This window comes from Stegodyphus dumicola, chromosome 3 (assembly GCF_044657685.1).
Source record: "Stegodyphus dumicola isolate Sdum_Otavi_A_Nest chromosome 3, ASM4465768v1".
Classification (NCBI taxonomy): Eukaryota; Metazoa; Arthropoda; class Arachnida; order Araneae; family Eresidae; genus Stegodyphus; species Stegodyphus dumicola.
Window position 1 is genome coordinate 121,843,019 of NC_140770.1, and position 15,373 is coordinate 121,858,391.

Here is a 15,373-nt window from a genome sequence, read left to right on the forward strand (position 1 = left end):
ATCTGTCAGTAAAGATTATCAGTCTGACTCAGTATGACCATCAGTAAACAACTATGATTCATTACAGATGAGGAACCAAATAGTACAAGGGTTTGTGAAAAATGTTACATTTCATACCTGCTGTAGAAGTCTGCAGTAGAGATTGAATGTATCAATTGTACCTATTGAAAGGCACTGAAATATCAAAATACCAAGTCTGACAAACTTTCTGAGAGATATAATTATTTGAATATCTTTAACTCCATGAGCTTTGCTCATGAAAATATCAAAAAGTTTTAGATCTGCTATGAGGATGGTATCGGGCATTGTGACAGCGTATACAAAGAATAATGTCTTAATATAAGAATAGTAAACAACAAAGCTGACTGATAAGGATAGATGGATGTTGAAACACCTAGTGTCCCAAAAGCCGAGGCAATAAGTATTCCAGGTGATGCCCAAAATGAACAGCCTCTCCAAAATATCGTTTCTACCAAAACTGTTAAAAGAGACCTCTGTATTTTTGAAGACATTATGTAATGCTTTCAAGTGATAACAGTACTGCCGAGTTCACCAAGCCTGGGCTCCATAGCAATGGCAACAAGTCATCTAGTACCAATGCTGTGTTGTGTTTATTAAACCCCAGTAGTTATCTGTTCTCATGAATCAACATTCTTAATTCAGACCATTGGGGAAATTTATGTCAAAAGAATTGCCAGAGAAGTATTTATGTCTGCCTGTCTCTTATAGACCATTAAGCATGGAGATGGCTTCTTGTTGATATGAGGTTCAATACCGTAGCACAGTCTTGGCCCATTTGTTATTCTGCATGGGAAGATTAAAGCTGATGTCTTTTAGACCATTCTGATGTGAATCATGTCTATCCTTTCTTTTACACTTTCTTCCTGGACATTTTGAAAGCAGCAGTGCTCCTATCCACACTGGTAAGTGTGTTCAAGCATGGTTCAGAGAGCATGATGCTAAAGTAGAACATCTCATCTCCCCTTTAATCTTCCAACCTGAAAATTATTGAACATTTTTTAGATATTTAGAATTAGAACTTAATGGCGAAATTCTGAATTCTGCCTCTAATTACATTTCCAGAATTGGAGACATTTGGTGCCAGAGGAATAGGTTCATTATTCTCTTACATGATATGTAAGACCTCTGTGCATCCACCTCATGTTGCATACAGTGTGTACCTTAGTCAAAAAGCGGTACAACCCCCTATTAATAACGATTTTCTCTTATTTCCCTAGTATTGTATTATTTTGTATCTATCTGTGTGTGCAAAATAAAACCTTACATATATTCGGTTTACCGAAAAGTTCTGTCCGTTTCTATGACAACAATTTTCGATATGTAAGCACATGTTTATTTGGTGCATGTTCGACTCTCTATTTTTATCCCTTAATGTATACATACTGAAGAAGCAAATTAACTAAAACAAAGTTGATTCACGTTAGTCTTTGAAGCGACAGTGTACCCATGGTTACTTATGAAGTTCATTTACACCACTGTATTTTATATGCATTTCAACAAGGAAGAAATGCTACAGAAGCATGTAGAAATTTATTGAAAGTGCTTGTTGAAAATACACTTTCTGGTAGGTTATGCAGAAGGTGGTTCGAAAAATTTGAAGCAATTGATTTCGACCTTTCTGATAGCCACTTTCTGGGCTACCATCTTTGATCGATGATGATGTTATTAAGATTATGTTGGAGCAAGATCCTTTTCTCAGAACATCGGAGATCGCAGAAAGGCTTAATTGAGTTCATCAAACCATTTTGGGCCATATTCGGAAGATAGTATTGGTGTGAAAATATTCAAGATGGGAGCCACGTGAATTAAGTCTTAAGAATTTGGATGATCGAGTCGTCATATTCACTTCTCTGCTTGCTCAGAACAAAATCGAGCCCTTTTTGAACAGGATGATAACTGGGGATGAAAAGGGAATTAACTACGAAAACATCGTACGGAAAAGGGCATATTGTGAACTCGGAAAACCTAGCCCTTCCACCTCTAAACCAAATTTGAATAAGAAAATGTTGTGTATGTGTTGGGACATTCGAGGACCAGTACATTATGGGCTTTTAAAACCAAATGAACAGCTCAATTCGGAGAAGTATTGTTAATAACTGGATAATTTAAAGACAGTAGTTCAATAAAAGAGGCTGGCGATGTTCAACATGAAGGACATTATACTGCATCATGATAATGGCAGGCCACATGTTGATTTGGGGACTCGTCAAAAATGGTGGAACTAGGCTTGGAAATTCTGTCACATCCACCATATTTTCCGAACTTAGCACTCTCCGACTATCACTTGTTTTCGTCCTTATAAAATTTTTTGAAGGGCAAAAAATTTTAAAATGAAGAAGATATCGAAGTACTGGTTCAGTTTTTTTTGCATCAAAAGATAAGCATTTTTTAAAATGGGATGTACAAATTGCCCTCACGCTGCCAAGAAGTCATTAATAACAATGGCAATTATATTATTTAATAAAATTTATTGGCGGTAAGAAGAATTTGTATTTTGTTTTATTCCAAAAATGGATAGAACTTTCCGGTAGACTGAATATATATAGAAATAGCAAGAGCAATGATTTATTTTATTTATCAGAAACTTGATTTACTAACAAGAGTAGCCTGTTTTAAAATAGGCACTTTGTTCTTAATCATGTTTCAAATCAGTATTTTTTTCTGCTCTCCTATCATTTCACTTTGTGATTCAAGTAAATTGTCTTTATCATTATTTCACAGTATACTATTTTCTGAGGTCTTTCAAGAACATTGGCAATACAATATTTTTTTAATGAGTAAAATATATAAAAGTTAACTGTAGTTTTGTATGGAAAGTGCAGTAAAATTTAGAAAACCTGTAAGCATCATTTCATAAAAGGGGGATATGCACCTTAAAACTGAAAAATTACATTACAATACTTTTTTGGTTGTAAATCGTTCACAAAAGGAAAACCATACGCTATTCTTTTTATACAATATGTTTTAATATTAATAAAGTTAGTGTGCTAAGTGAATCAATTTAATCTTCTTATATTTTAATAATTTTTATGTCCCCTGTCTTAATATGCTAATTCACATGATTCAAAACTGAGTACTTTTTTTATTATATGCAGCCACAAAAACTCACTGTTTCATTGACAACTTTGTGAGATGGTATTTGTAATTACAGCATTTGACAGCTGTATTGGGTGATAATTCAAATTTTTCTTTTCAGTATTTTACTGACTAGTATTGCTTTGCCCAGCTATAAATAAAATCAACGTCTGTTTTCAAGGGGATATGGCTGTCTTCAAACCAGTTTGCGTCTTATACTTTACTTAGAGTTTTTAATATTGCAAATTAAAATTCGTTATTATGGTTTCTTAAAATTTTATCATTTAGAAAGTATAGCTTCACAGAAATGAATTTTCACATCTTTTGTTGGAATAGATACCATATTTCATAAAATATCTTAATGCTTTCTTCCTATTAGTCATAAATAGTCCCTCAGTAAGTTGTGTAGTCTTATTATGATTTGTTATGACAAAGAGATTTAAAAAAAAAAAAAAAAAAAAAAACTGGAAAAGACTGAACAGTTACATGCTGGTTGAATTATAAAGCATGGAAATCTACAGATGCATAAATAGTTTGAGATTTGCAAGTATGGGCTAGCTGTTCATGCATGTCAGATTAAAAATACGCTAAAAACATGACACTTCTATTGAATATTGAATCTGAGGATGCAGATAATCAAACAAACATTTGTAACGAAAGTTTTCCGCAAAAAAAGTTTATTAGGAAAAAACAACATGAAAGCAATACCGTTAGTATGGATAGTAATCACTACCCAACTCAATGATTTTCAGTCAACATTTTGGTATTTTTCAAAAGTCTTTGGCCCAGAAACCTGGTGGCAACAAGTCCAAAAACAGATTAACCTCATTTTGGACGTCCTGTGCAGAATAGAAGATAGCATCAGAAAGATGTAGCTGCAGCTGTGAAAAAAGTCTGAAGGAGTGATGTTGGGGCTATATGGTGGGTGGGGCAAAACGTCCTGTTAAAGTCTGTACTTTGTTCAACCTGTAAATGCAGATACATGTGGTCTTGCATTATCTTAATGGAGCATTACCTTTTCGCGCCAGAGCTCAGTTCAATATTTTTATTTGAAAGCAGCATCAGCACTGAGTAATTTCATGCTGTACACATTTCCATAAAAGGTATTGCCTTTTCCAAATACTCTTTGTGGATAATACTATGGCTGTGAAAGTGTGTGCATTGCTTATTTTGAAAGAGATTTTAACGCTTACGAAGTATTTACCACTTACATACACCAGTCCGAACTAGTGCTATAGCACATACTCAATATATGTAAAGAAGATTTTTGAAATTTCACCATACATCTCCTTATTCATTATTAATATCGGAAGTTTGTGCACCGTGTTCTCGCAGTACGGTACATACTTCATCGGCAGTGTATGCGATTTGATTGTACATCTCCTCATTCAAGTTTAATGCTACGAAGAGCTCCAGTATTAATCATATTATTCAGTGCTTTGATATAGTGCGTGTGAATATTATTCAGTACTTACTTAAGGCAGTGAAAAGTTAGTGTATTGTGCTCAAGTATTCATCTTTTTTTTTTTTTTTTCCAGTGTACAGAACGCGTAATTTTTATTCAGTGCTTACCGTGAGTGTGTGCATACATTATTGCTCTTTCTTTTTCTTTTTTTTTTTTAATCTTTTCTTTCATAGTGCTACAGCGCAAACTCAATATTTATGCAAGATAATTTATTTGTGAGATATCTTCATTCATCTCCTAATCAAATTTTCAGTGCTGTGAAAGTATAGTGTTTTTGAAGTTATCTCATCTTATAGTGCTATAGTGCATACTTTACTGTCAGTTTATGTGATTTGATTGCGCATCTTCTCATTCGAGTTTAGTCGTAGAAAGTGTGTGCATCGTGTTCTAATAGTCATTTTGTTATTATTCAGTTCTGTGTAATGGTGTGCGTGATTATCAGTCTTATTCAACATTCTCCCCCTTCTGTTAAAGGTACTGCTAGCACATCGACACCTAACTCCAGGTTGGAAGCAATTAACCACATCTGTAACCAACTCCAGTTATTCATCTTACAAGCAAAGGAATCTCGTAGACTAAACGCTTCTGAAAGAAAGCAATTTACATATTTTGTGAACACCGTTCGCATAACGTTAATGGAACAAGAGGTTTATCTCGCCCAGCTACAGGGACAAGTCTTGGCTCTGCAACAACAGCAACTCGCACACAGTTTACAGCCATCTCACGAGAATCCTCAACATTCCGAGTCTTATCAAGCAGTGGAATCCTCAGCCCCAGAAGAACAGTCCACAAAAGAATATTCCTTCACTGAGGTGACACGAAAGAAGCGGAAAACTTCTCCACCTTCAAGATCTTCTCCAGTTCTATCGGAGCACGTTCTATTATTAAGGTCAAAGAACTCCACATGGACACCCGAAGGGATTAAAGCTCAACTTTCAGCAGATTTGAAACCCTCCCATTTAGGGATCACTTTAGTGCAGATTCGGCCGACAAGGTCCAGAGAGCTTCTCATCCGGTGTCGAGAAAAAGCTCACCTGCTACGCCTGAAACAGGCAATCGAGGACAGGCCAGCACTACTAGAGACACTTGAATTTCGGGAGCCCAAGCCAAGAAGGGAAAGTGTAATTATTTTTGGAGTACCTGAGAATCTAGGAAAAGAAGATCTAACAGCAGCACTTGTAGACCAACTGCCCAATTTGAATCCCAGTGCTTTTCAAATACGAGCAAGCCGTTCCGGGCAAAGCGGAAGGAAAAACTGGGTGATAGACATAGATCCTAAGTCAGCAGAACACCTAGTTAAGCTAGGCCGTCTTTTAGTGGGTTTTGAGTCTTGTCCTCTCCGTCCGTACATTAGGATCATACGCTGTTACAACTGCCAGGAGTTCGGTCACTATAGCAGGAACTGTAAAAACGCTCCAGTTTGCGCGAAGTGTGGTAACAGCCACCCGACGCAGGAGTGTAGCTCGGAAAAAGTGAGTTGCACTAATTGCTGCAGTAGTAATTCTGAAAAGGGGACCTCTTTCAGCACAGATCACCCAGCTACTTCAAGTTCCTGCCCAGTGTATGGAGCCCATTTCGAGAGCCTGAGAAGGACCACTGCAAAGAACTAAACCAAGGTGACACTAAACAAACATATAGCAGGTCTTCGATTTTTACAGTGTAACTTGCAGAAGTGCTATGCAGCAACCATAAATACGCTGCAAGTAATGACACATACTGCTGCCAATGTCGGAATCTTCCAAGAGCCATACGTTTTCAACGGAGTGATTCCTAGTGTTCCAACACACAGCAGAACGTTTCTCTCAAAGAATCAGCTAGCTGCTATTATTTACAGTGGCCCTCTCTCCCCTCTCCTAATGAAAATCACAGAGCATACAGTCTCCATCAGACTAGACACTAGTAATTGCAGCATTGATATTATTGCTGTGTATCTACCCCCGAGCGAAGATATTACCTCTCTATTAGAGGAACTTAATTCTAACCTTCTAACTGGGGCATCACACTGTATCATAGCAGGAGACTTTAACGCCACCAGTCAACTATGGGGTGCTGACTCGGAGAACTGAAGGGGAATTGCGGTACTCGAATTCTTAGACAGTAAGCATTTCATTGTCATCAACGCTCAGGACTCACCGCCTACCTTTGAAACATCTAGAGCTCGAGGGTGGCCAGATCTAACAATATCAACTCCCAATACAACTCCGTACATACAAGATTGGACAGTGAGTGACCTGCCGTCACTCAGTGATCACAAAATTATTACTTACAGGCTGGATACTCCTATAGACTACATAATAAAGAAAAGATTCAAAACGGCATTTGGAGGACATTCCATTTTACGGGAACACATTCGAGCGCATGTAGAGAAATTTATCAAAGATTTCAACAACTGCCAGGACAGGAACTCCTTAGATAATCTCTATGATTTACTAGTTACAAAAATAGTGCAAGCCGCCCACAAAGCATATCGTTTGAAATCTGTAAAGGCAAAACACTCGATATCCTGGTGGTCACCAGAGCTTAACACAGAGAGGAGCAGAGTTCGAGCACTTCGCAGAAAAGCACAATCCACGGTAGATCCATATCTATGGCAACTCAAAATGATAACATACAATAAAGCCAGAGCTTTATATAAAAGAAAAATTAAAGAGGCCAAGTTAATCTCATGGAGAACTTACTGTAGTAATGCCTTTGGACCTACTCAAAAGATAACATGTAACAAGGTGTTTCGTCCTACGACCCTTTCGCCTATGGTGAATAGCACTGCCTCATCCAACATCGAAGTAATCAGTGAGATCATAAATGCAGTTTTTCCTGATGATGATGAAGAGGATTTCTTAGAGGAGCAAGAGGAAGCGAGAAAAACCTACAGTATGAAATTTCGCCAAGTTACCAGAAGAGACGAACTCCCTCCTACGCAAATGGAAGTGGATAACATCATACGTACTCTGGCACCCAAAAAAGCTCCAGGTCCGGATGGAATTGATAATATCATCATTAGAGAGATACACCGGGAATTCCCAAAACTATTCCTTGCGGTCATTTCAGCTTGCTGGAAACATCAGTACTTTCCTAAAAATATGAAGTTGGCAGAAGTGGCGTTATTCCTAAAATCAGGCAAAACTCCGGCAGAACCTACATCTTACAGGCCAGTCTGTCTACTGCCAGCGCTCGGTAAGGTATTGGAAAGAGTAATTCTTTACAGATTGGACTTCTTCCTGCAAAGGAACAACACCCTGCATCCCAACCAATATGGATTCCGAATGGGCAACTCTACTGAACATGCCATAAAAGACTTAATGGCCACTATCAAACAGAACAAGGATAACAATTTGCGCTCACTGGCATTAGCCATTGACATCAAGGGAGCCTTTGACTCCCTTTGGTGGCCAGACGTAATAAATTTGCTGTACAACATGGCCTGCCCAACAGCCATTATTACCATCCTTCGCTCGTACCTTCAAGATCGAAGTGTACAAGTAACATCAGACAGCGGCATTTATGTCAAAAATGTCTTTAGAGGATGCCCACAGGGGTCATGCCTTGGACCAACACTGTGGAATATAGTGACAAATTCGGCATTTCGTCAGTTTGAGAGCGTAGAATACGCTCAAATCATAGCCTATGCGGACAATTTTATGCTAGTTGTGGCAGGAAGGAGTAACCTCGAAACGAGATCTCAATACTGTCTTGATCTGTTCTCCCAATGGGCCAGAGCACATAAGCTTCAGATTTCGGCAGAGAAAACTAAAGCTTTGCTCATAGGACGTATCAGCAGCTAAGACGTAACCCAAGCATTAAACTCCATGGGATACCGGTAAAATGTTTCCCCCAATTGAAATATCTTGGGTTATTACTCGACAACAGACTTTCTTGGATGCCACATGGCAGGAATCTTAAGACTCGAATTAGCATCCTAAGCAACAACATGAGACGCATGACTTCACATAAATGGGGTACCTCATCTAAGCTACTAAAAATTTGGCATAGAACCATTACAGAAAGAGTAATAGCTTATGGAGCAGCAATCTGGGGTGGCGAACTTACCTCTCATATGAAAAGATCCCTGCTCTCTATTCAAAGACAGCAGCTACTTCAAGTATGCAGGGCTTACCGTACCACGTCAACACTAGCCCTACAACAACTAGCAGGAATTCCTCCCCTAGATTTGATAGTAGAAAGGGAGGCAGCTATCGTAAGGGTTACCAGGCTGGGTCAAACTTCAACACTCTGGGGTCATAGTTATCACCACTCGGACTACAAGGAGCAAAACAACTGCAATAACTTTCATTCAGCAGCTTTTAATCTCTCTGACGGTATCAGTATAAAGGACCAACCAATTCAGAGGTACAGTAATAACCTTTTCACAGATGGCTCCAAAACTGAGAACGGCACGGGCAGCGCCTTTTGTAGACTAGAAAATGGAGTTGTAACATTCGAGTGGAAAAGGAAATTAGGCTCAAACAACTCGGTATACCAAGCAGAGCTTCTAGCTATCAGTGCTGCAATTAGATATGCGAACACATGTCAACAGGAGAAATTCTCCATACTCAGTGATTCGGCATCAAGTCTGGCGGCTATCGCAAGTCAAAACAGCCGGAGTCCATTGGTATACAGAATTCAGAAACAGCTTCTGACAATGCCTATTTCGCAAAGACCCACTTTAAAATGGGTTCCCGCTCACACAGGGATTCAAGGCAATGAAGCCGCTGACCTACTGGCCAAGCAGGCAGCCAATTGCATGGATATATTAGAAAGACCAACTAAACTTCCTTGGTCTCATATTAAGCGAACAACTTTGACAAGTCTGCTACAAAATTGGCAAAGTAGATGGACAGAGGCAGAGGTAGGACGAAGGACATTTCGCTTACTGCCAAAAGTTAACATGGAAATAAAGACCCACTGTGCTAGCCTAACACAGTTCTTGACAGGTCATGGACCATTCCCAGTATACCTGAACAGATTCAGACTTAGAGATACTCCTTTCTGCGAATGCGGAGAGGAAGGCGACACGAACCATTATTACTTCCATTGTGTACATACAAGAACCTGGCACTTGAAGAAACCAGCGGACTGTGCCTGGGCAATGTGGACGACTAACACACTCAAAAACAGAATAGCCCTTGATAAAATAGAGAAAATCTCAGGACACTGCCTAAGCAGAAACAACCATGGATAATATTATAATGTTTCAAAAGTTCAGAACTTAAAGCAGATAACCAGAATAACGCTTAGTGCCTTGCAGTTAACAATATGTAAAAACTGTTATTAGTTTATAATATTCAACTTTGTTACTCTGGAGTCTTCCCTGCCGTGATGGTATATAATTCCGTTTGGTTCATGTCCGTGGTCGGAAGCCATCATAGCGGTTCACTCACTCACCAGATACTAAACATGATCTTTTTGTTAGTCTAATTGTGCTTTGCGATGCTGCCAACAGGCTTGCTTGGCGGAGACCAATCTCCTTTTTGGCTTGTGTTGTTGAAGTAAATCCATTTTTTATCACAAGTGATGATTTGATCCAGAATTTGGTCATTGTGTTGATATTTGAGTAGATTAGTGCAAGCCTAAAGACATCTGTCTTTATCTGCATCTGTCCCTTTGCCTATTAAATTCTAAAATTAGATCATGGGGCAAGTATTTTTGCAAAATATTCATTAACAAATTTCCGAAAGATCCTAATGTAACATTGATTCCCTCCAAATTTCGAATAGGGATCTCAAGCTCATCATAAATTCTGCGTAATGCTGAAACATTAAAAGAGTTTTTACTTCTTCTAAATTTAGTATTTTATTCATAAAGGAATTTATAATGATATCTCTTTTTCTGCACCTATCTTTTATTACTTTATGCAGTAGTTGTCCATAATTATCATTAGATAATTCAAATCCTGAAACATTGACAGCTTGATCAATAAAAAAAGGTTATCTATCATACTTGCGAAACTATTCTAAAAATTTTGCCACTGTTTCAGATTTAAAACATTTTGACTCATATTCCTGATTATCCGTAACCTCTTTTTACTTCCTTGTATGAAGTAAAAAGGAAGTATTGTAATCACGAAAAATTTCGGGTATCGTATTTCAACGGCTATCGAATGCAATTAATGATGTTTTTGTGTGACATCTACACATTATGACAGAATAAAGGACTCTTTTCCCCTTAAAAAATTATAAAACTAATTTAAAATGAATTCTGAAGAGAACTTTTCATGATGTCTGTGCGTATGTACGTACGTATTTTGCATAACTCAAAAACGAGTAGCCTCAGAACGTTGAAATTTTGTATGTAGGACTTTTATAACATGTAGATGCGCACCTCGTGTTTTAGGTGCAATCGGCTGCACCGAACATATGTAAATATGCGTGCTCTGTGTGTATATATATATATATACATTCAAAAGTCGTTAATCCGGACTCGTCGGGACTTCGGCGATTCCGGATAATCGATTTTTCCGGATTATAGATCATCATTTTAAATCTCGTAAGAGGGCATGCAGAAATTACAAAATTAAAAATATGAAACCGTAATTTATGAAGTAAAGAACAATTATGATCTAAAGGGTATCAAATTTACAAAAAGAAAAAGCTTAATATTTATTTGTTTACTTTATTAAACATTTCTTTCTATGTAAGTTGTTTAAGTTGCTTCGTTTCACGTGATAATACTTTCTCTTTAATTCTATTAAACAGACATAATTTCTTGTTTAGTTACAAAGTTCCGCTGTTCAAGTCCTATAATTGCTGTATCGAGAATACTGACTAATTTGTCAATTGAAATTTTTTCGTTTTCAATGACCACTGTGTTACTTTCTTCACTATCGGAAGCGAATTATAATGACGAGGAACTTGATTTATGTCATCTCAATGTACTCCGTTTATGATGAAATCATAGACGGAGTACATTGAGATGAAATACTACATTTAGTAAGGAATTATGAGCCAAATAAAATAAAAACATCTGCTTTGAAGATAAGGATAGTGCTGACAGATCAACTTCCAATTCATTGTGCATAACGGCGTTTCCCCTCCGCCGCCGCAGAGCAGCGTGAAATTGTTAAACAGATTTCGGATTTCGAAACATACTTTCACTTTGTAGATCCTTTACATATTAGTAAATATATATCGGAAATTCTATTTGGCATAATCGAAAGTTCAAGCTTACTTTTATAAAATTGCTCTAACAGTCTGCAAAAAATAATAAGCTGGATCCAATTCGAAGATTAAGGAAGAACGCAATCTGCAACATTAACTGAATTAGATAATTTTAGCTTAGCTTATACCGTCCGTTATACATTAAATGCGCATGCGTAAACGTATTATGCATGTGCGCACATGCATATTTGCAGCCGTAAAGGTCTTACGTGCAAGTGTAAATGCCTATGCGCTTGCCTCAAAGCCATGCATGTGCAGAAAGTTTGTAACTTTGAGGTCCGGATTATAGATCATTCCGGATTATGGGTGTCCGAATTAACGACTTTTGACTGTATATAAATAAAACACTCAGTGAGTTCAGTTTCTTTATTCTTATATGTTTGTAAATTGTGCATTTTTTGCTTTAAAAATGATTGAACCATGTTGTACTGGTTAAGATTTTTATACCTTTAGTTTACCATGGTGGCCATGTTGGTTTACATTTGAAACTTGGCAGAATAATGAATTTTTTGCCAATCTAGAGAAACTAAGCTTCACAACAACAAAGATAATGACTTCATTTATTATTGCAAATTAAACCATGCTTAATCCGTTCTAGAATTTATTCGAGGAAATGAGTGTTTAAGATTTACTTCATAATTTTTAATATAGATATTTTGAGTTTTTATGTATTTTTGCCTTGTCGCGAAGTGAGAACTGAATTAATTTAATGAGAAATACTGAATTGTTATGGAAAGTTGTTATGTATTATTTGGTACAATTATTTTATTATTTTTCTGTGTTTAATGAATTTGTATTGTTAATATTTTAGAATTAATGTTTAATATTTAGGATTGTTTAAACTTTAACTCAATTTCGGCGACTCAATTACTGCAAAACTCTTTTAAGTTGGCTGAAGAGTGTGATTCAGAAAAAAGGGCGAGGCTTGTTACTTCCGTTTCTCACAAAGCGGTCAGTTGCGGCCAGCTGCAATTTCCTTTTTCGTGGGGGTGGAACACACGTGTTTTGCTGTGTGGTTTGAGCCAATAGTGATTTTGAGGCGTTTCTTGGTGAGTGTCAATGGAGTTTTCTTAAGCCGTTGCAAGGGAGACGAAGAGGAGATTTTTGTGAGATTAGGTCCAGTTTTGATCGACTTTGAGAGGAGCATTACCCGGCGTCCCCTTGGGGGCAACCCCGGTTACGGTTAATATTTGTGATCTCCGTGGCACTGGCAGCGGGGACCTGTCCGAGCTTGTCGCAGGCTCCTTGCGGTTAAATTTCGGTGTAATTGGCAAAAGATCTGGGGCTAGGTCCAGCGTCTTTAATCATATCTTGGACGTCTTCCATGTGTGGAAGAGCTGAGTCTGAATTGGTCGGGCTGAAGTTCCAGTTTGCTTTGGGAAATATGGAAAAAGAGGGAAGTCATCATCTCCTGTTGTCTATCTACTTCCGTTATCTTCAAAATAAAAGGGAAAGCTAATTACTATTATTTTTTTGAGTTAAATGCTGCTGGACCGAGTAGTGCGGGTGCTTATGAGAGAATTCTCGTTATGTTATGAACACACATCAGTATCAATTTTCCGGACAACAATGATGTTTGGCTGTTATGTTTTCGACGTTTTGTGACTGGATCCCGGCAGCTTCCCAAGGCTCTCAGTCTAGTATACACGGATTTTGTGAGCAAACATTTTAATTTTTATTCTGCTTTTCTTTTATAAGTAATTTTTAGGATTTTGAAGTGATAAATTCTAAAGCTTAGCTGACCTTTTTTTATGTAAATTAAAATTCGACTATTTTAATCAATCAATCAATAGTTGAGAAAGTGTTATGAATAATAAATAGTTGAGAAAGTGTTAGCTATGTTTTTAAATGTTTAATTGTCATGAGTTTAATTCTTGAGTTCATGTTTAAAAAGATTAATATTGAGGGGTTTCACTATGATTTTGTATGATGTGAATTATGTTAAAAAATAATATTGAAATAATGAGTAAATTTTAAGATTATGTTTTGTAGGGGTAGTCTGGCCAGCTATTTTAAATTATAATGTGGGGGAATATTCAATAAATGTGTTTATTATTTTTTATTATTGTATGTTTCTTTGAGTAAAATTGTGGTCTACTGTAGGTCACCCATGGGATCCTTATGGAACATGGTTATTCTATCGAACCTGGGTAACCATATTGCGGTAGTACAAAAAGTCTGTTTTAAGTGTTGGTGACTATACGATCGGCCTAATTAATTTATCTTGATTTTTTGTTTAGACTTAAATGTGAGATGTATCTTTCCCTGGTGTTTTGAAGAGATCTGAGTGGTATTTGAAATGTTAAGTGTTTTATGGCTATCTCTAAATTTGTAATGAAATTTATATATTTTCAGTTTGGAGATCTGAATTAGTTATATTTTAGTGAGAGATAGCATGTTAAAGATTTTGTTGTGGAAATGCCATTTTTGAATTTTGTTTTGAAAATTAATCTTTGTTTTACCAAAACACCAGGGAGGATATTTTCCTTTGATTTCTCTTTTATTTTAAAGTGTTAAGATTTTGAGTCTGAGAGAAAAGTAAGTGCTAAGTACTTTAGTTTTAGTTTTAGGGTTTTTTTTTTTTTTTTTTTTTTTTTTTTTTGTCGCGGCACCAAGAAGTTAATTAAGTCAGTTTAAAGAGTTAATTATAAAGGTAATTTTTTCCCTTTATCTACGTAACAGTTGTCTGTGAAAACTTTTTTTTTGGTTTAATTTTTTTTATACATCGTTTTAGATTTATTATAGTATTTAAATAGGAGATATGGCCACGATTAGATAATTCTTCAGACGATATAAATTTTGTGCATTCTGAGTTATGAAATGAATTATATGTGATGCTGTTAAGTGTGAACCTAGCACCAGAGTGTCACTACGATAAAGAAATATAGTGAATTTTAAAGAGTGCATTTATTCTATTGTGGTTTATTTGCTATCGACGAAGTAGATTTAATTCAATCCAATAAGTTTAAATGAAATGAAAAAAAATGTGTATAATTTAATATTCCGTACAAGAAAGCACATGTGGTGTACACATCAGGTTTTTTTCATTTGATCAACTGCAATGGAAGTTTCAGTTTCAACTTCGAGAGCTTTTTCTTCATTATTTCTTTCTATTAAGAGCTCATGATCCTCTCTCAAATTCTGCTTGTGAAGCTTCTCTCTTGACTTTAATTTAATGTCAGTTTGATTTATTAACTGGGTTGTTAATGTTCAAACTGTTGTATGGTTAGTTTTTGCAAGTTCTCACGCTGTCATTTTTTATTAATACTATACAATAGAAATACACCCAAGATGAATACAAAATGAAAGCCTACTTTTTACTTCCTCGTGGACATGATTTCATGATCCAAAATATCCCAGCTATTCTATTGCCAATTAACCATAAAGACAAATCAAACAGAGGTAATTATTATCAAAGTCAATTAAGTTCTTTTGGTGATTCTCATTTAAAACAATAGATGATAAAAGTCTCTGTATAAAAATACATCAACAAATTAGTTTATTTACAAGTTACTGAAATAGAGCATTAATGATCTTTTGCTGGTAGGGCCAGCGATTCCCTGACAAACATTTTATACATCTAATACATACATCTAGTTAAAGTTCAAATTCTAATCCTAGCTCAAAGAAAAAGGGAAGGTAGAGCACTCTATATAGG

At 36.5% G+C, this 15,373-nt stretch overlaps 2 protein-coding genes across 3 annotated transcripts in view; one reads left to right on the forward strand and one right to left on the reverse strand.

The window, feature by feature from the left end:
* The window catches only part of bwa (alkaline ceramidase), a 188,647-nt gene that overhangs the window by 171,574 nt on the left and 1,700 nt on the right, over positions 1 to 15,373 (forward strand). The gene's annotated exons all lie outside the window — the stretch shown is intronic.
* Positions 971 to 15,373, reverse strand: part of LOC118205829 (estradiol 17-beta-dehydrogenase 2-like) — a 128,731-nt gene continuing 114,328 nt past the window's right edge. Inside the window, exon 5 of the mRNA XM_085813256.1 lies at positions 971 to 998. Within this exon, the coding sequence (XP_085669382.1) occupies positions 986 to 998 (13 nt within the window). The 3' untranslated portion in view covers positions 971 to 985. The remainder of the gene's footprint in view (positions 999 to 15,373) is intronic.